We start from the raw sequence: 21981 nt of genomic DNA on the forward strand, positions 1-21981 counted from the left end.
AATTGCGGCCCATTTTCAAATTTACACTGGCCCTCAGCCTCTGTGAAATTAATAATAATGTGCCCCCCCCCCCCAGCACAGTGCAATCAGGAATCACTAAGCTGTAATATTAAGGCACATTGGTGAAATGATCTGCCACTTGGTCTATACTACTGCCTGTGTACTGAAGGTGTTAGCAATAGACACGTAGTAACGTGCCACTCTCACATACTTCTTTAGGGCTGAAGGTGCAATAGACATACTGGCATGCCAGTACAGTAAACTAAAAAAGTATGCAAGATCCGCGAGTCACTCCGTGCCAGTACTTGTATAGACCAATTGGCAGATCATTTCACGAATGACTAATGTGCCCAAATATTATGGCTACGCGATTCCTTGTTTAAATGAGGCGCGGAGAGTAAGTCCAAACAGACTCCACTTCCTAAACGCTGTGTCACAAGCTTGCTACCTCAGAATGGATGTCAGGCTGAATGACATCTGGCCCTCTAAATCTGGCCCTCCTTGCAAAAAGTTTGAACACCCCTGATGTAAAGTGTCTGTAGACTTGGTCCTTTTCTCATGGCTGTTTCTTATTAGAGCATATGTACATGGGTTATTTTGTAGGATGCCTTTGCATTGATAGATCATATACAAATAATGAAAGTTACGTTAACAATTTATCTGCAAATTACCAGAAAGTTTTGCCGTCCAGCACAACACGACTGTTGGAAGAGAACACTGCTTGCTGTAATCTAGTCAATGAAAAAGTCTGAGAAACCATTTGATTATATCTGATCAGGTTTAACATTACAGCATTTGTTAGCACAAACATGACCCACAAAATATGATTAAAATCTCGTGTAGTTTTGCCATATAACAGAACATGTGCATGTTGTACTATAAATATTGGCCTTTTCTAAGCAGCTATTCAGTTGGTCTTTGTTTTCTGTTTGCCTTCCTTTTCTGCTAAAAACACTGTATCCAAAGGATGTGAGGATCTCCAAAAATAAAGAGACAAATGTAAAAAGTAGAAAAATTTATTAGGACATGAAGACCTAACGTTAGGTCTTCATGTCCTAATAAATTTTTCTACTTTTTACATTTGTCTCTTTATTTTTGGAGATCCTCACATCCTTTGGATACAGTGTTTTTGGTTTTTGCACCTTGGGACTGAGGTGAACTGTGAGTGTTTTCTCCTTATTATTTCTTCTATCATATATTTTTGTATCTTTACTCATTTAATATTTATTTGCTGAGTGGTACCATAGACACTTTTTGTTATGTGGCAGTAGCACAAACCAAAGTATTTTCCTTTTCTGCTCCCTTTCTTGCTTACAAAAATCTGTTGCACATCCAACATACATTAAACATCTTCAATGGTCCCATGGTGCTTATAACACAGTTGTTTGTACCTGTATTCCTAAGTGGCTTTTGTGTGGTTCATGGTATGGGAATACAAGCAAAAGGTGTAAGGGCATTTGAGGTATGAGGGCTTTTTGAGAGAGCCATTACAATTATTTGTAAATTTCAGCAAAAAGCAGTAATTATTTATGTCCCTTTCTGCACTGCAGAGTCTGTCTCTTGATACAATGTAGCAGAAGTCAGCTTTGAATGCTCTTCACAGATGGCTTCTGTTACATTGTTTTAAGACAGAAGCACCATGACAGATAATAGAAAGGGACAGATACTGCTTTGAGTTGCAATTACTTTACAAATGACTTTAGAAACATTGTATATGTATATCGGAAAGTTTCTTAGAATTACAATTACAGGCAAGAATTTATATTTGGGTTTATATCACTTGACGCAGATTTCTAAAGCACATGAATAATGGTAGTTTTGACGGTATTTGTCATAATATTCAGCTGCCTGCCATTCTGCCTGCTCTGCTTAGATGCCACCAAAAATGTTTATTGGCTGTTATCTACGTGCACCATATTCTGGCAGGATTTTCTTCATTATATAGTAACATAGTCAAGCATATTGCTCAGCTGCAGGAAAAGCAAACAGGACAACAAACTGCCAGCATTGCACAAATACTAACCCTTGGCCGTTGTGGCTCTATGTGACAGACAGGATCAGGTATATTGGAAAGGTAAAGTCTAGTAGCAATCTCTTGGATTCTTGGACACCACATAAACCAGGTCCAGGCAGTGGTACTACTTGTTTGCTTAGCAAAGTATAAACATTATTTTATGTGCCCCCCCCCCCCAATTGTAGTAGCACACCAAAAAACCAAATGAATGGTGCTCACTGCTGGGATAGTACTATCACTCTTATGTTAAAAAAAAGTTGTCATATTAAGACATACCCTTAAATCCATATACCTCCTCTTACCCTTGGATAACACAGCACCCCCAGCACATGATTAAACACCTTAGGGGCCCCTAACAATAATTTATTTTCAAACGCTAACAAAACTCCCAGAACAAATACCAATCTTATGTTCCACAGGCAGAGCAGGGCACACACAAGGAGCATTTGGCATTCAGAACAGAGCAGGAGACAGGGAAATCCATCAGGACCACTCTAAAATGTACTACATACAGTGACAAAGTGCTGGTGCTCATTAGCATTTTTATAAAGTATACAGGTGAACAATGTGGGCAGTTTCAGTCTGGGTCTCATGTGTGAACAGTACAGGGCTTTAGGGGTGTGAACAATAGAGGTGTCACAAGTGTGAACAATGCAGGGGGATCACAGATGTGAACAATACAGGGGAATAGTCTGAATTTGAGGTTTAAACAATGCAGGGGCCAGGTAATCTCTGTAGTGATACATTTTAAAATGTAATTTTTTTTTAAAGCAGGTAGGTGGGGGGCCACCGAAGGGGGGGGGGGGGTGGGCCGCATGCCAGTTGTTCAGCCCTGATTTGTCATCTACTTGTTAGTGGGTGGCCTGCGATTTGCTTCATGCAAATATGGCAACCAATACGTTTTTTTTTTTTTTTTACTTGTAATATTGGTGTAGGCAGCCATCTCGGGTAATTTGGCCTGGCCATGTGCTTTCAGAAAGAGCCAGTGCTGCATTAAGGAACTGCTTACTGATGCCTCTCCTACTCAATGTAACTGGAGTCGCAGTGGGACCTTCATTTTTACTATTGAGTGCTGTTATTAGATCTACCAGGGAGCTATCTTGTGTTAGGGAGTTGCTATCTGGCATCTTCCCCATTGTTCTGCAGGGGGGGGGGGGTGATATCAGAGCACAAGCCACAAGACTGGGCCTCCTGGTAAACTGACCATACGTAACCCCATGTCAGATTTCAAAATTAAATATAAAAAAATCTGTTTGCTCTTTTGAAAAACAATGTCAGCGCAAAATCTGCTGGAGCAGCACTATTAACTGATGTATTTTGAAAAAAACAAAAAACAAGTTTTCCCATGACAGTATCCCTTTAACCTCCTGGTTGTTACTTTATAAACAATATTGCAAAAGTCTTAGTTCCCCAGTAAAGACAGGTCTGTTAGATCTCTTACACACGACCGTTTTTGCCTGTGTTCCACTGCGTTGCGCTTTCTTCCTGTGCCATCTGATTTTCTATGAATATATGGATGTGTTAGCTAGAAGTCAAGGCAGCTGATTAGGGCTCTTATACACGGTAGTCTTTGCCCGTGCTCCCTTGTATTGCGCTTTCTACCATTCAGCCGCAGGGTAGCCCAGGAGTAGACACAGTCAATTATTTTTAAGGGGGCTGTACTCACACAGATGCATGCATGCAACGAACGCAGATGAAATGCAGCAAGCTGCGTCTCAACCTGCATTTGGTGCTTACATGCGTCTGTGTGAGTACAGCCCCCCTTCAAAATAATTGACTGCGTCTACTCCTGGCCTACCCTGCGGCTGAATGGTAGAAAGCGCAACACAAGGGAGCACGGGCAAAGACTACCGTGTATAAGAGCCCTAATCAGCTGCCTTGACTTCTAGCTAACACATCCATATATTCATAGAAAATCAGATGGCACACACAGAAGCATTCGTGCTAAATGGTAGAAGTTTTATTGAGATCCCCACAACGTTTCGGAGGCACAGCCTACTTTCTCAAGTGCTCTTGGCTGTGCCTCCAAAACATTGTGGGGATCTCAATAAAACTTCTACCATTTAGCACGAATGCTTCTGTGTGTGCCATCTGATTTTCTATGAATATATGGATTACGGATACCAAGGATTGCAGCAAGGTTACCAGATAGAGCACCGCCCATAAATGTAAGCAGATTCTGCAATACTATAAACATCCATATATCCACATAACACATAAAGACCCCTAACACGTGCACATACAGTTTTATGAATAAATATATATATATATATATATATATATATATATATATATATATATATATATATATATATATTAAATATATATTTTAGATTTGGTTAATGACATACAATAGAAAGGGATTACGTGTTACAGGCATTATTATATAAAGCAAAGGCAATACAGCATCTTCTTCATATTAAATGTGTTGAAAAGGTTTTTTAAATAATGCTACATTACACATGTATTTGCTATACTGAAACATTCATTTGATGAGTAAGTGCTTTTGAAATCTTTTAGAGGCACTATTATTTACCATGATACACAGTAAATATGAAACAAGAACATTTATTATAAACACATTTCCGTGCAAATAGAACAAGCTCTTATTTACATTTTTTCATTATATTCAAAGTATACAATTACACTGTTGTTAAACTGATCTTGGTATATGGGATTATGTGGGTTATATGAAACGTTTCCTTACAAGTGCATTACAATTTCTGACACACAATCACTTTTCCAAACCTACCAAAAACTGTTGCTCCATACAGTGCTGGATATATTCTCTGGTCAACAGCATCGTTTGGAAAAAACAGAAAACCAGGCCAACTAATGACCCGCTTTGCATGTGGCTGTATCACCTGGGACACTAGAGAAGTATTTCAACAACACTCATTTTCTCGGTTTTACAGAAGGCTGTGCAGTTATGGTATGTATATTGTAAATAAAACTATATTCTGTGTGCTTTATGGTAAAAAGTCTGTTACAATAAAAAATTCTCATCCATTTTTCAAGTACTATATAAGATATGCGTTATTTTCATAAATTAGTGAAAGCTTTACACAAATAAGGATGAATGATGCAAGTGGCTCATCTTTATAAACTATTTAATGACTATTTATAGGAAACCTTTCTGAAATTAACTTTTTAAATCTTGCATTCATAGCCCTTTAAAGGGGTGGTTCAACTTTAAGATAGCTTTTGGTATGTTATAGAATGGCCATTTCTAAGCAATTTTTCAATTGTTCATTATTTATTTATTTTTATCATTTTTTCTGACACATTGACCCCATCTAAAAAACAAAAAAACTCTGTAAGGCAGCAAATGTATTATGATAGCTACTTTTTATTACTCATCTTTCTATTCAGACCTTCCCCATTTCACATTCCAGTCTCTTATTCAAATCAATGCATGCTTGCTAGGGTAGAGGAATGCTGCTGAAAAAAGCAGCTAAATAACTCAAAAACCACAAATAATAAAAAATGAAAACCAATTGCAAATTGTCTCAGAATATCACTCGCAACATCATACTAAAAGTTAACTCAAAGGTGAACAAACCCTTTAAAGGTCTGGGCAAAAGATGCTGTTTGTAGTCATTTCCTTTAAACTGCTTCAGTTCAAATATATTATATTTACTCAAAAGTTTCAGACTTGTGAGTTTTCTGATGTGAAACAAGATTTGAGTTCTGGTTAAAAGATCTTCCACAAATTGGACACATATATGGCCTTTCTCCTGTGTGCGTTATGTGATGTCTAGCAAGATTGGAACTGTTTGAAAAGCCCTTTCCACATTCAGAACATACAAACGGTTTCTTCCCCGTGTGAATGCTCTGATGTCTAACCAGGCTTGAGTTTTTTGTAAAGCACTGGCCACATTCAGAACATATATAGGATTCACCTCCAGTGTGAATTCTGTAATGTTCTGCAAGACTTGAGCTTCTAGAAAACCCTTTCCCACATACAGAGCAAATAAATGATTTCTCTCCTGTGTGAATTTTATGATGCTCTGCAAGGTTAGAGCTCCTGGCAAAACGCTTGCCACACTGTAAACATTCAAAGGGTTTTTCCCCCGTGTGAGTTCTTAGATGGTCTATTAGATTTGAATTTTTGGTAAAACATTTTCCACAGTCAGAACAGGCAAAGGGTTTTTCCCCTCTATGAATTCTTTGATGATCAACAAGAGTAGAGCTGCTGGTAAACCGTTTTCCACAATCCACACAAAGATATGGCTTTGCTCCAGTGTGAACCCTCTGGTGAGTAGAAAGATGAGAGCTTTTTGTGAAACATTTCCCACATAAAGTGCACATATATCGCCTGCTTTGCAAGCCTAAAGTCTGAAAATTCATAAAGTGTGTTTGAGAAAGGTATTTTTCCTGGTCTTCACATCCCATTACTTCTTCCTTCTCAAGTGGCTCATCCATAACTGTACTACTACAGATAGTGTTCACAGTTTCTGGGAAGAGAAGTGACCTCTCAGTTTCATCTTCAGCACACTCTTTTTCAGTAACTGATAAGTCATGCGCCTTAGTTGGTGTTTGAACTGCAAATGTGTTTTTCTCTTTATGTAAAATTAAATCTTGTGCTACTATTCTAACCGGCTTGCTTTTCCTCTTGTTTTTACGGTTTTGCTTTGAAAGATGTGCTGCAGAATCCATTTCATCACGGATAGTTACTTCATTTATCGAATCAAGTCTTGTATGATCTTGTGTGGTTTTATTCAGGTTTGTACCAGCTTCTGCTAAAAAATAAAACACACCATAAATTTGAAGTAATTGGTTAGAAATTATTTAGAAAAGATTTCAAAAACACTCATATGGATTTTAACTATTTATGAACTAAAGTAGTGATCCCCAACCAGTGGCACATGAGCAACATGTTGCTCTCCACTCCTATTGATGTTGCTCCTAGTGGCCTCATAGTAAGTGCCCAGTTTGAAATTCCTGGCTTGAATGAAAGTTTTGGAGGCATAAAGACACAGGATTACTCGAATAGAACCTACTGCAGGCTAGCAGTCCATAGGGGGCTTCCAATAAGACAATCACATCCCTTATTTGTCATCCTCAAGGAATTTTCTGTTTGTGTGGCTCTCCCAGCAATTTTTACATTAGAGTGTGACTCACAGTTTAATACGGTTGGGGTCCCCTGAGCTTGAGAACTCAGATTTCCTCCTTCCTTACCTGTAATTAGGTGTTTTTTTCCAATTTGCATACACAATAATTGGAGAAATGTTTATGCAAATTAGATTTTATAAAAAGTGCTACAAGAGCATAAAAGGTGATTGGGTAGAATGAAGGCAGGGACTTTCTTCCATTTACGAATTCAAGGATTCTGCCTTTTTCAGCCGATTTCTTGTGCTTGGCCGAACCCGCATATGTCAATTAGGGGCAGGTATGGAAATCACGTGACTTTTCGTCACAAAAGAAGCATTTTTTCCTTTCCTGACCCTAATTTGCATATACAAATTAGGATTCGGTATTCGGCCGAATCTTTCACCAAGGATTTGGCCGAATCCCAAATAGTGGATTCGGTGCATCCGTAGTACAAAGTATAAATAGTGGTGAAGGGCCTTAAATCCTGTTATGTATTCAATAAAAAGTGTGGCATGTCCGTCTCCTGGTTTTAGGGATACTTTACCTGGTAACTCAAATACTCTAGCTGCCAATTTATTTTCTTGGTTCTTACTTACATTAAGTGAGTCACTAACCAGTGGCAGAGAGAAAATACAACATGCTGTTCATGCCTCAGACAGTTAAAAATCATTAATTTCAACAAAACTTGCACAAGGCAGTGTTTTATAAAACTTTGTAAAGATGGAGACTAAAAAATAAAAAAATAATATAGTAATACATTTTTAATAAGGACCAGCTGATTGCTTTATATGTATGGTTTCTTTCAAAGCAGTGAAACCTTAGACTTTGTCTACTTTATTGTGCGAAGTTGAGTGATTTTTTTTTTTCTTTTTGTAAATTCTGCACATGGGAGGTGATTTGGTGCAGGAGAAACTGTAAGCGAGTTTTTGGAATCTACCTCAATATTAATGAGGATAACAAGAATCTGATAAAAAAAAAAAAAATTATATTCGAGTGGCGAAAGGAGATTTTACTGCCAAAGTTCCGGATGGCAGGACATTTCTAAAATGACAAGATTTATCTTTGAATATTTGAGAAGTTATTAAAAATGGTTCACCTTGAGCTTCGATATATTTTATACCAGAAGACAAGTTATCTAATCAGCTAAGTCTTTTGGTGGTAAAATGGGGGTTTTACAGTATTTAGTCTTTTTGTTCAAATACTGAAATAGGGAATGGCTATGAAATAGTTCAAATGGTTAGCAGTAGGGCCAACCGGGAATTTTCCTGGTATCCCGGTGGGACAGTCTTGTACTACCTGGTTGTCTGGTTTTAGGTTCCAGAGAACATTGTATGCAATCATCATAAATGAAGGCCCAAGTTTGGCCAAATGACATGTATTTCAATATAAGGCACCGTTACCTAGGGTATTGATGGTGTGTTCACTCTCCATGTCTACTTTATACACTTCCCGATATGCACCCAAGTATTGCTCCATACAAGAATAAAGTGCATCCTCTTCACATTTTGCAGGTGCCTGAAACAAAAAAAAAATTCCAGTCAATATAACATCACTTGCAGTAGAGAAAATGGAACACTGAACCTTCATGGTTGAACTAATGGAAACCAATTGTAAATTGTCTCAGAACATCACTCACTACATCATGCTAAAAGTTAACTCAAATGTGAAGAACCCCTTTAATAGGGCTAAAAGTAAGGACCATAATAATCTGCTCTTCTATTTAGATTCCCTTTTCACCATCAATACCGTGATTGAATCTTCTAGTATCTAGTATGAATCTTCATTGTCATAGAACTGCTAAATCCCTGGCCTGGTACAGTCAGTCAGAAAAAAAAAAAAATCATATACATCGTTTGCACACTAATAAAAACTGATTTTCTCGAGATATTAGTGGGAAACACATTGGGATATAGCTCAAAAATACGTTTAAAGAATTTACACAGATGTGAACCCCTGCTTTTTTTCATATAGCTTCAATATCAGAAGCAGATCCCCACCTTTTTCATTAACACTTGAGATATCTTTTTGGCAAGGTCCATGATCTTCTTGTCACTGTTCTTCTCTTGTGTTAATGATATGAGTGGATCATCTGTAATGATGGTCTGGTCCCCACAGGTATATTCTGACAAACAACGGCTACTTTGGGAGTCATTGTCATTTTCTTTTTTCACAACCACATAATCCTAAAAAATATTTGATGCAGAAATTCAAAATAAAATTGTACATTAAAAATATTAAAAGATAACTTTGCCTTCAATAAGGAACCATCCCATATAAAAACTTTGTGAAAAGCAATAAATTAAAAATTTGGAAACTGGTCTAAATATGGATTTCATAGATCAGAAGAATACGTGTGAGCCAATTGACCCTACTTTTTCGTATACTTTATTAACGTAGAACTCTGCTGCCAGTCTATGTTCCCAAAACAGTACTATTTACTCTTCAACTGAAATGTATCTGGCAATCCAAGCTCCCAAGAACTTTTAAGTAACTATGACTGCTGTTAGATAAAAATGTGGAATTGGTATCCTGGATGTAAAGTAATTTCAAGCCACTCAACTTCTTTTGCATGCAAATCCTCTCATACACAAATTACAATGCAGGAATAAATACATTTCCCCAATATCTTTACCAGTCTTACCTTGGATCCCATTTATATTCATACCAAAAACCTAACCCTCATAATGGAACAAACAAGAGGTGCCTAGAGGAAAGCTACACGTCCATCTGAATAATCTGACAAAATCCAGTAATTAATCAAGAATACAGACTGAAGAACTTCTCACTGCAGGGTGCAGCTGCCACAATTTTGCAGGTCTTGCCAGCTGCCTGGCAGAATATGTGGTTTTTACACCTGAGTTAGTAGGCAAAGTGTTGCTATGAAATAAGGAGTCCAGAACATATTAAAATGCCATGTATTACTACATTGCTGGGGAAGATATAGCAATAAAAAATTACACATACAGTGATGAAAATAAGCAAAACCCTTACCTCTCCAATCAGAAGGTAGATGATCTCAAGGGTGTAATTAAATATCTTTCCTGTTGTTTGGCTTTTGTCTTTGGTCATTTTGTTCACCAAGATCACTAAGTTAGCTAAATGTTCTGAGAACTGGTTCTGATCCTTGTGCAAGTGCTTATTGCGTTCTGCAGTTAAAAATAGTAAACATGTTTAGCAACAATATAAATATGTTATATTCTTACAACAGTTACTATCAGATGATTAAACAGGAAGTTTACCATAAAAACACTAACTTCAATTTAAATGTGATCTGGTTGCTAGGGACCGTTACACAGACAATCAAATAGCAGGCTAGATTTTTTTAATTTGGCTGGCTCCTATTCATTTTTCAGTCAGTTGATCAAATCACTACATGGTTTCTGGAGTTAACAGAACCATATCAACCATATATTAAAATTCCAAATTGCACAGTAAATGTCTTACAAACTTCCTGTCTGTGCCAGATGTAAGCATGCAAAGGAGGGCAGGGAAAAAATCCTTCATGACATAGTTAGTAGTGAGAAATATATGCAATTTAATAGAATTATGTTTTGATTTTCTTAAGAACACACACACACGCATTTCTGTAAAGATTCCAAAATAGGCTGATTAAGTTGAAAGAAACCACACTGGAAGTTTGTCTCCTTCAACCTGACCTGTTTAAAGTTATGACTTATTGCCATCCAGTTGCTGTTGCAACTGTAAATGGTTTCCTGAGGTACAACTAGCGGTGTAAAGGATGAAATGGGGATAGACCCAGCGATGGTGGCACAGCTAACATTTTTTCAATCAGTCGTATACAAATTACAATTTTAAAGTGGGCTTATTTAACTTTAAAGGAGAACTAAAGAAGTCGGCTAGAAATCTTGTACATTATGTTTTTGGCTTCTGTACCAGCCCAAGGCATCCACAGCCCTTAAGCAGAAAAGGTCTGTGCCTACAAAAATGCCCCAGTAGCTCCCCATCTTATTTTCTGCTGATTCGTTGCACATGCTCTGTGCTGCTGCCAGTTACAGAGCTTAGGGACCAACTCAAAATATACAGTACACACAGAATATAAGTGTCACAATATACGGCTGATTAGTAATTACCACAATTACTACATGGCAGCACAGAAACCAGTGCAACTAGCATCAGAATTTAATAATCAGCCCTGTAGCATCATCTTATATTACAGGCCAACCTCATTTTCTGCTTGATAATTTGCAGCTTCTCAACAGCTGCTCAGAGCCCAATGAGCATGTGAGTGTCACAGACACTTTCCAAGATGGTGAACCCCTGTGACAAGTTTTAAGTCCTGGATTGTTGCAACTACTGAGAAGCTGAAACTTTAGGCTGGCGCAGTAAATCCAGTATATAAAACATAGCATTTTTAGCCATATTAATTTTTAGGGATTAGTTCTCCTAGGGATATGGTTTACCCTCCCCCAGCTTTAACCCTGTTTCAATCTACTCTCTTTCTTTAATTTCCTCATCTATATATTTTATTTGAGCTTTTTTTCTGCATGTAAAAACTTTAAATAATTCAATGAACACAAAAACATAAATATATAAATACCACTTGTCAATTTACTTTGAATGCCATTGCTTATTAACATTCTACAAGGCAATGACTGATCACGTGAGCAAGGAAAGAGTGGCCACAATACTTGATACACAGTATCCAATAAGCTATAGGATTCATCCATTCAAGTATAGGATTCAATTACAGAAAGATCCCTTATCCAGAAAACAAAGGTCCCATACCTGTATAGCATTATGTTTGTTGGTGGGTCATGAGAATAACTTACCCTCTTGTCCATCTTCATGAAAATCAGAGGAACAAGAAAACTATTGGGAACACAAAAATAGAAACCTATATCATATATATATGATATATCATTCGTTCTTGAGTGGTTTTATTTAAAAAATTCTTAAATTATAAAACTTGTTAGTAATTTATTAGTAATAAAAAAAGCCTTTATTTCTGGTGAACTACAAACAAACAAGTGAACAGAAAAAAAAATGTTAACCCTCTAAATGCCTGTGTATGTTTGTGCAGTTTTTAATCTGCACCCTCGTGTGATAAATACTATAGGATAAATACTATAGAATGCAAACTTATGGCCACAGTCCACTGCATGTTCTTCTTCCATTTGTGAGATGAATACAACCTAGATATAAAACTAGGGTGCAGATTTATCAGTGTGACATTAGCGCTCACCACAGAAAAACTCACCCACTTGGGATTTTTAAAAAAGTGTATTTATCAAATAGTGAGCTTGAACTTTCACCCATTGTTAAATCCAACTTTTAAAAATCCTTATGGAAAAAATGCATTACCTAGCAACATGAAATGCTAAAGATGATCTCTAAGGCCAGTATCTGAAAGGCTAAAGTGTTCATAAATGCAATTGGTTGTAAATGAAGTGAGGCTAGGGAAACCGATGCAGATATTTTCAATATTTCTTGTAACACTCACCTCTTCAGCCAAGAGCTGGATGATCATGTTAGCTAGTTCTAACATTTTCCCATAGCATAGGTTCTTGTCTTTGTTGTTCTCATGTATATCTGAATAAGGCACAGGGTCCACAACAAGATTCTCTGTCCTGCTCACAGTGATGTAGTCTTTGTGCTTCTTAACAACTATATAATGCTAAAGATTTAAAAAAAAATAAAAAATATATAAAGTAGTTAAACAAATCCCATCTCACTTAATATTTTTTTTTAAATATTTAATTATATTACATTAGAATCCTCTGCACAAAATGATCTTGTAGTAAAGCATTTATGAAATGATTGTGACACATACCCTTAAACATGATCCATCACAAATAAGGGAAGACATTTTTAGCAAAACACTGACCTACTCAATATGTTCAATATGTTTTATGTCAATACAAGGAACATATTAAAACAGTGCCTCTAGAGATTGTTCATCATTCACATTTGTCCCTGACTGAGAGGGGCATACAATCTATATGGTCTATATTACATTAATGCAAAACATCAGGGTCAATTTTTTCTTTTAAGCTGTTTGCATGATTTGGAGTTTGGGATGAAACGGAGACAATGATGTCCTGACTCATGTGGAAGAAAAAGACCTCCAGAAAACTGCTTGGCACTAGTGATGTACATGCTGGCCCGAAGCCCGTGGGACTGGTTTGGGATGACTTCTGCACAATGTCCTCAGGCAGGTTCAGGCTGAACTTTAAACTCTGTTCATCCTGCCTGCTGCCTTTTCTGCCCCACTGCCGCCTCTGTGCATGACTTTTTATATACTTGTGCAGGCCCCGCCCCTTCCGTGACATCAGGGCGGGCACATGCATATATAGAGGGGAGCTTGCTGGATAAGGGTCAGGTGGTGCCAGATCAGTTTAGGGTCTGGTGCTGGTAGAATTTGTCGACACGCACATCACTACTTGTCACAAAAAAGCAAGACACTCCCCTAGCTAAAGGCTGTTCTCAGGTGAGCAGAGTATCAAAGCCCTTCTTAAACAGAGAGGACCAGGTTGAGGGCCCAGACTAGAAAGGGACACACACCATGAAGCAAGGTTCTAATTTGTGGATTGTATGCTGAAACAGCAGGGAAAGGGCAGAGATTGAAGTCTTAAAGGAGAATTCAACCTGTAATAAAAAAAAAACCCTCCGTGCAGATTTTGGCCTTGGAGTTCAAGGCAGCCATCTTCTTCTTCTCCGGACATCTTCGTGTCTTGACGGCATTTTCGGCGCAGTTGGAGTGAATTTCCAGTCCCGAACCACTGCACATGTGCTGAAAGTCACGTAAATTTCTGATTTTTTTTCGGAAATTGCTGTGACTTTGGGCGTATGCGCAGTGGTTCGGGGCTGGAAATTTACTCCAACTGCGCTGAAACTTCCTTATAGACCGAAGAAAGAGGATGGCGCCTGTGAACACCGAGGCCAGAATCTGCATGGAGGAGTGAGTAAAAAAAAAGTAGGGGCATTTGCCGGGGGGGGGGGAGGAGGGTCTACCCAGGTTGGGGCGGGGGTTATTACAGGTTGAATTCTTCTTTGAGGTAAATGAAACCCAGGCCCTTCTTGAGACCCTGTTGGGGTCCCTCAAACAGAGAGGAGGTCCTGGAAAACCTCCATGTGAAGGCCCCAATACCCCTGGTTTAGAGTCTCCCTGTTAAGAAACTTTGCTGTCCAATAGACCACTTATAAACTACAGAAATTGCCAAGACCTGTATCTTGGCCCAGGCAATGATTTAGGACACCATGACCCCTTTAATATTATAAAATATAACAACTAATAACCAATTAACATTTAAAAGAAATGATTAATTAGTCCATATAATCTCTTATGTCCACATATCTCTTTTGTTGAACCTACATTTCAGTAGGTAGCACTGCCGCCTTGCAGAACTTATGTCCAGAGTTTGATTTTAGCCTTATTTGCAAGGAATTTGTATATTCTTCCCATGTAGGACTCATTTGGGTACTATGGTTTCTTACCACACTCTAAACAAATACGGGCAGGTAGTTAGACCATAGTGGGCGCACTATGTGAGGATAAAGAACTTAGATTGCAAGCTCCACTGGGGCAGAGACTGATGCCAATAATAAGCAATCTCTGTATATTGCTGCATAACATGTTAGGGGTATAAAAATAATGCGTAATTAAATGTGTCATACAGCCAGCAGAACATTACTCCTTCCCCATACCTGTCCAGTCAAAAGATGAATAATCTTCATAGCATGATCTAATATATCCTCATTGTCCAGCTTTCTGGCTTTGTTCATCTTGTGTCTCATTAAAATTTGTCAGATACTACCAACTCCTGTGGAAGTTGGAGATTTTCTGCAATTACAATAAGGAACAATTAATAATAGATCTGAAGGCTTTAGTCGTCATACAACTTCCTTATATCTCTAACTTGTGTGCATTTCTTGCAGCATTAAAATCAAATCTGACAGTAGGGTATTTTACAACACACAAAAGTAATGCACGTGCTATGTTCAAGTGACCTCATAAAGATAAATTGGATGTGCTTGCTTATGCAGTTCCATCACCTGGCACTACTTATACAGGGCATAAATCTGTGTGTCATAATACTGTACGAGTGTAATGTAGACACTGCTGGGAGATACAGATAGATCAGAAGTAGCCTTTGAGTGGTGTATTAATATGGTTACTTCTATTTCAGAAAGGGGCACTTTACATGAAATATATTCATTTTATATTTGTGCAAATACACACAAACATTAACTTCACTCTCATGAACCTGACCTGCTACTGTAATCTTTTTCAGGGATTTGCATGTTATTGCCCTTTAAAGAATCCTCAAAATGATTAAAAAAAAAAATAATAAAACACACAAACATACATGGCATAGTTACATGCTATGTATTCATCAACATATTAGCATACAGAAATTCACAATTATAGTATATAAATGTAATAGCAATATACAAACATTTACCATGTGTTAAAAGTGCCAGCTAAAACTATACCTTTCTGCTGACCCAGTATGTACGCAGGCAAATTAGTTAGAGAATAGCATGAATATTTCCCCAAAGCCAATGTGAATGAAAATAATTACAGGTCAGTTCAGACCTTGCAGTGGCCTGGTGTTTGGTGGACCGGAATAACAAAGCTCCTGAATGGCTAATTTGTGGAACTTGTCATCAGACCGGCCTTCACTGCAAAGGCTTTAGGGTGTTGTAGTTTTTTTGTATTACTACAGAGATAACTAAAGGGCCTGCAAACTTCATTTCCCAGAATCCTCTTCCTAAAATGCATGCATACCAGCAGGCCGTTTTTTTAAACATTTCCATAAGTCTAAGAGTTTGCAGATGATCCCTTACTTCTCTGCCCTGCCCCTCTAGCTATCCAGCCAATCACTGTTCTGTCTCACACTACATTTACCCTGCAGCTTTAGTTCCACTCCTGTAAACACACTATTACTGTGAAGAATCAGCGGGGGATAGCAAATAGCAAAGATTATATAGTAATAGGAACAAGGTTTATACATAAAAGAAAGGACTGGCAACAGTGAGTTACAGCAAACTGATTGCTGTATTACTGCAACAGATTTTAAAGCACACAGACCTTTATCAGGGCACAACACACAGACCATCAAAAAATGGGGGTTCAAGGCAAGAGATGAAAAAGGGCAAAATTTACTTAAATATATATTCCAGTTTGGTAAGATTCTTTAATATGCCACTTAATATGATATAAACTGTTGCTTAAGTAATCATTTTGGGGGTATAGCTTTCCTTTAACATTGGAGACAAACATCAGTGATGTTGCCCATAGCAACCAATCAGCAGGTAGCATTTATTGGTTGCCTGTTTAAAGGAATTAATTAGAATAAACAAAAAAACTGGTTAAATAGATAGGTTGTCCAAAACAAAAACTGTTTTCAATAAAGTTAGTTAGCCAAAAATGTGATGTATAAAGGCTGGAGTGACTGTATGTCCAACATAATATCCAGAACACTACTTCCGGCTTTTCAGCTCTCTTGGTTTCCACTGATAGGTTACCAGGCAGTAACCAATCAGAGACTTGAGGGGGGGGGGGGGGCACATGGGTCATACCTGTTTGATTTTGAATCTGCCCTGCACGCTGAGGATCAATTGTAAACTCACTGAACAGTTCTGTCCCATGTGCCCCCCCCCCCACTTAGTTAATGACTAACTCAGAGATAGAGAGCTGGAAAGCAGGAAGTTGTCTTCTATAAGACATCCGCTCACGCCCACGCATTTATATATCACATTTTTGGCTAAGCAACTAGATTAGAATTTATTTTATTTAGCACAGCCTATATATTTACCCATATATTTTTACACTGAACTGTTCCTTTAAAAGCACACGTCATATGGTAACTGGTCCTGGGAAAATGTGTGTATGTTATTACATATGGGTGTATATCATTTAAAGGGGTTGTTCACCTTTAAATTAAAGGGGCTGTACATCTTTTTATTTAACTTTAAGTACGTTTTTAGAATGGCCAATTTGAAGCAACTCTCCAATTGATCTTCATTTATTTTTTTTAACAGTTTTTGAATTACAGTAGAACCTCGATTTTACATCCCCTGCTTTTAAGTTTTACATTGCTGCTTTGTGGTTGCGCCTATATATTATACATAATACATTTCCCTGGAATTTACACCATATTTTTCTGGTGGGGGTTCTACTGTATTTGCCTTCTTCCGACCCTTTCCAGAATTCAAATGGGGATCATTGACCCCATCTAATAAAATATATATTTTTATCACTCATCATTTTATTCAGACTCTCATAATCATATTCCAGTCTCTCATTCGAATTAGTGTGTGGTTGCTAGGGTAATTTGGACCCTAACAACCAGAGTGGCTTCTCATTGATAAAGTTGCCTCCATATTCAAATGATCCCTAAAACACAGCAACGCAGCCAAAAAGCTACATACAGCGCTTACCATCTTATAAAGAAGGTTAAACAAAAACTTTCTATTGCCATTTAATATATAAAGGTGAATGCTACTAGTAAACCCATCCCCACTGTGCAATAAAGTCTATCCAGAGACAAGCCAATGTGCTGCTATAAATACTGTAAAGCATAGATGGAGTGAAGAGCGATTTCCAGTGATAACATATTAGGGACGGTGTGTGTAGAATATAAATCAGTAGTAATATCACATTGCATACAGTATATCAGACTAATGTGCATACTATACAAATACCCTCAAATACACACTGTAAATACCCTGTTATCAAGAGACATGCCTCATGTTTAGCCTAGCAGTAGTCAGACGCCTCAAAATGCCGTCACAAGCACGTGACTTGAAATTGTCAGGCAATGCATTGAACAGCCACACAATAAACCACGTTTCTGGTTTCCGGAAAGCTGCCCCGCTACTGCTACCTTAGCTTTCACCATTCAGAGAGCGAGTTGGGGTGTTGTCCCAACTTTCAGGCGAATCCATACTGTCTTCTCGCTGCACTTTCTGTACAGCGTTTCCTCGTAGTCACAGCTCATTTTCCTGATTCCCTTCGTCCAATAGGCACTGACCGTGCACTTAACTCTATTGGTGATTAACACTTTACTATTTGAATAAGATGGGCGGGGTAATTAGTAACGAGCGAATCAGGGAGGACTGGCGGTAGTAAAGCGCTGCTGGAGTTCACAGAACTGACACATAGAAGTAGGGGAGGGGCGAATAGGTGGGTTAGGGACTGAGGGCAATTTCACAAACATTGACGGCAAATAACCACTTGCATGAAATCGGCTGGTATTAACTTAATAAAAGCTTCTGTGTACACTGTACAATCCCCAGCGCAGCAAAGTACACACACTCGCTCCGTTCTTGTTATTCTCTTTTTGTAGCCAGTCCACTTGTACTGATCTTCTTCCCCCAGTAATGTATATACAAACTGTAGGCTTCTTTCCCCCTTAGGAAAATACTTTATCCCTGTACGTTCTTATAACAACAGTGTATATTAGCAACACACTGATTTTGGCCTGTCAATTGGTCATCAGTTCACCTCCCCGCTCCCAGGTTTAAATGGCCTCAGGTGAGGGCATTGTGCAGGCAGAAAGTTCTGCAAATTAATTATGTACAGATTGTACATAATGTAGTCTATCTATTATAGCAGCAGGGCTGTCAACTTTTAAAAGTTGGTGACAAGGACCTGGGAGCAGGTGCGACACCACCGAAAAATGTTCAGGTTTGTAAAGTTCCATTACGCTACACTGATGTCACTGAAACGTTCTGCGCATGCGCACACTTGATTTTTTTGCCTGCAAAGGTAGCAAATATCATTGGGGACATGGACTGAGGGTTCCAGTTTTCACCAGCTCCTCTCTCAAGATAGCCAGCCATAAGAATGATAGCTCTTTCCCCAATATGCCAACCTTATACCAACAAAATCCTGCCAATGGATAAAGATATGCATTATCTATGATGTGAAAATCTATGTTTCTATTTGCCTATTGTAACTAGGACTAGTTCTGTCAAATTCTGTGGTACAAAGGGCCGATTTTTTTCTGGCCACAGTGGTAGAGGCCCAATAATGGAGACCAGAGCTGACCACTCCCTGTTTTTAAAAAAACACCCATTTTAAGCCAGACCCATGTTATCATAAGAACTTTTAAGACCATATCCAAAGTAAGGGTGAGAGCACACCAAAAAACCAAATGGTTGGTGCTCACAGCAGGGATATGACCCATTGCGTATATGTTAAAAAAATTAATCAAATAATATTAAGACATACCCTTAAAGGGATACTGTCATGGGAAAACATGTCTTTTTCATTAAGTAGGAGAAATGACAGCCTGCCAGAAAGTAGTTCCATCCTAAAGTGCAGGCACAAGTCACATTACTGAGGGCAGCTGGGAAACTGACAATATGTCTAACTCCATGTCAGATTTCAAAATGGAATATAAAAAATTCTGTTTGCTCTTTTAAAAAATGTATTTCAGTGCAGAATTCTGCTGGAGCAGCACTATAAACTGATTTTTTCCCATGACAGTATCCCTTTAAATCCATATGCCTCCTCCTCCTCCCCATGTGGCAGCACAGCAACCACCAGCACATAATTAAACACCTTAGGGACACCCTAATGACTATTTCCAAATGCTAAAAAACTCTCAGAACCAACCCCCACCAGGCTCACCTCCTACAGCGTAGTAGGGCAAACAGATTAGGGCACACACAGGAAGCGTAGGGCAGGTGGAGCATGGCAAACAAAGGGAGCATAGTCTGAGTCTGAACAATATAAGAGTTTACATATGTGAACAATGCAGGGATTACAGGTGTGAACATTACAAGGGTCAATCTCAGTATTGATACCTATTAAAGTTTACATAAAGTAAGCAGTCACAGCAACCAGACTTCAATGAGGGGGCAACACAAGGGGGCCACAGTCCGCAAATTAGATGGCACTGCTGCAGACAATAGTTTTTTTGTTGTCACATTTGTAGGTTGCAAACTTGAGCATTTTATAGCAAAAATCTGATCTGTAATCTTATTTCTTGTTGCTGGGTCAGTGATCCCTGCAACCATGAAGCATTTGGGGATTCATTTCAGGATGAAGATAACCAGAAAGTTTTGTTGCATTATAATGATAATGCCCCAGGCAAAATCAAACTGACATCAACTTTACTTCTAATAACTATTTTTATTGCAAAATAAAATGAAAATTTAATATAATTTTAAAATCTCTTTCTTGTTGTAAGAGAATTGATTTTTTTAAAAAGCTTAGGGGACTGATTTTTTACAAATTCTTTCTTACAAATCATATTTCAGCTGCCATCACTGTAAACCACATTCTTGCTTACTAATAGTGTTTTATCCTTGACAGTACCCAAGTGTGCATATAACCGTATGAAAGGATGAAGATTTTTTTCCATAGAGTATTTAGCAGTTTAATGGAAACATCAGAAAAGAAAATGAAGATACCTCTTCAAAAACATGAACTATTATGCTGAAGTACAAAAACACAAACACATTCTAGATCGAACATTAACTACAGTAAACAATGTTGGCTTCACTTTACTATTTAGAGGTGAGATAAATCATTTTTATATGGATTGCAAGCTAGCCATAGCAGCTGGCTCATTATGATTCTAACAGTAAGAAAAGTAAGTTGTGATGACAAGAATCAGTGTTAAGATTAAAGTTTGCATTCAGATAAAAGTAACTGGCATGCTTCTGTGAATAATTAGCTAAGGAACTTTCATGAAGTTGACCGCGCTTCACTTGTCTGAATAATATTTTTCTGTATAAATAACCAGAGAAAGGTCTGAATTTGATGGGAATTTTGCACAAAACTAAGAATCTAAGACTTTAAATTTTTAGCACATATACTGATAATGCATTTTCTATGTCTACCCTATACAGATAATAAACTGTCAGATTTAATTGTCCTTTATTTTTAGATTGTAAACTGTTTTGTGCAATGCCTACTTTACCTTTTGTATTAGTTATTAGTAGTTTTTTTGTATGTAATCTGTATGTTCCTTGTATACCTATTTATTGTGCAGCGCTGCAAAATATATAATAAACCTATTTTTATAAATCCATGTAATAATAATATAGTATTATAACCACCATTCTTATTCATACTGCTGTTGTTTTGTGGTATGACAATTCCAGGGTCCTGCAGAGAGAAAGAGTGAATTGACGCCCATGTGTACATCTGCAAGTTTAGTGCACTACTGCTGCTTAATCTATTATTCCTATCACCAACGCTTATGTCAATAGTGACTGCCTCTTAATTAAAGTAATTCAAACAGATAGAAATAATTTGCTTCCATGAATGTGGGATTGCCATTCTGGTTGTTCTTGTTAAGCTCTTTTACGAACTTGGTGAGTTATGATGTAGGGGTATGCCCCCAAAACATTGCATACAGGCTGTTACGGTGGCTATAGACGCACAGATAATATTGTAGAAAAATTTTTTAGTAAGATATTCGGTGTGTGTATGGTGTTAAAAGAGCCAACCGATATTGGTAGAAGACTTGGATATCGGTCGGCTCATCGTTCGGGCTGGACGGTAAATTTTGATCGGATGCCTTTGAAGGCCATTGAAAATCGGCCATTGTTACTGTTAAATCGTCAGATACAGGTCGAATTCTATTGTTTCTACCTGTATATCTGACGATTCAGCTCTACACATGTGTATTGAAACAAACGATCTTTCTTGGAAAGAACTTCTCCAAGAAAGATCGTAATTGTTATGTCTATGGCCACTTTAAACACAAAGGATTACCCCTCACTGGAAGAGCAATTTTGTGTGCCGGTTCTGTGTTCTTTATGGGTTACAAAAAGACTCCTTGGTTCCTATGTAAAGTAGCAGAGGCAGCTATGGCTGCTTCTTTATAGAACTTCTAGTATGCTAGTCTACTTCAAAACATACCAACAAAACAAAGAAAAACAATGCAACA

At 37.9% G+C, this 21981-nt stretch overlaps 1 protein-coding gene across 7 annotated transcripts; it reads right to left on the reverse strand.

Moving 5' to 3' along the window:
• Positions 1-4566: 4566 nt before the first annotated feature.
• On the reverse strand, positions 4567-18134 carry LOC108711224 (zinc finger protein 436). Of its 7 annotated transcripts, none has more exons than XM_018252736.2 (8): positions 17959-18132; positions 14774-14909; positions 12570-12743; positions 11899-11938; positions 10100-10254; positions 9106-9291; positions 8509-8623; positions 4567-6753 (listed from the first exon to the last, which is right to left on the reverse strand). In XM_018252736.2, exons 2-8 carry the CDS (start codon positions 14861-14863, stop codon positions 5651-5653), a joined length of 1863 nt encoding a protein of 620 aa, XP_018108225.1. In that variant the 5' UTR covers positions 14864-14909; positions 17959-18132; the 3' UTR covers positions 4567-5650. The 7 variants fall into 7 exon arrangements, with proteins under 7 accessions (XP_018108225.1, XP_018108222.1, XP_018108223.1 ...); XM_018252733.2 differs by having other exon boundaries at positions 4567-6756; positions 17959-18131; XM_018252734.2 differs by lacking the exon at positions 17959-18132 and adding an exon at positions 17820-17952 and having other exon boundaries at positions 4567-6756.
• Between the last annotated feature and the right edge of the window lie 3847 nt (positions 18135-21981).

Source organism: Xenopus laevis, chromosome 3L, assembly GCF_017654675.1.
Source record: "Xenopus laevis strain J_2021 chromosome 3L, Xenopus_laevis_v10.1, whole genome shotgun sequence".
In the NCBI taxonomy this organism is placed as follows: domain Eukaryota; kingdom Metazoa; phylum Chordata; class Amphibia; order Anura; family Pipidae; genus Xenopus; species Xenopus laevis.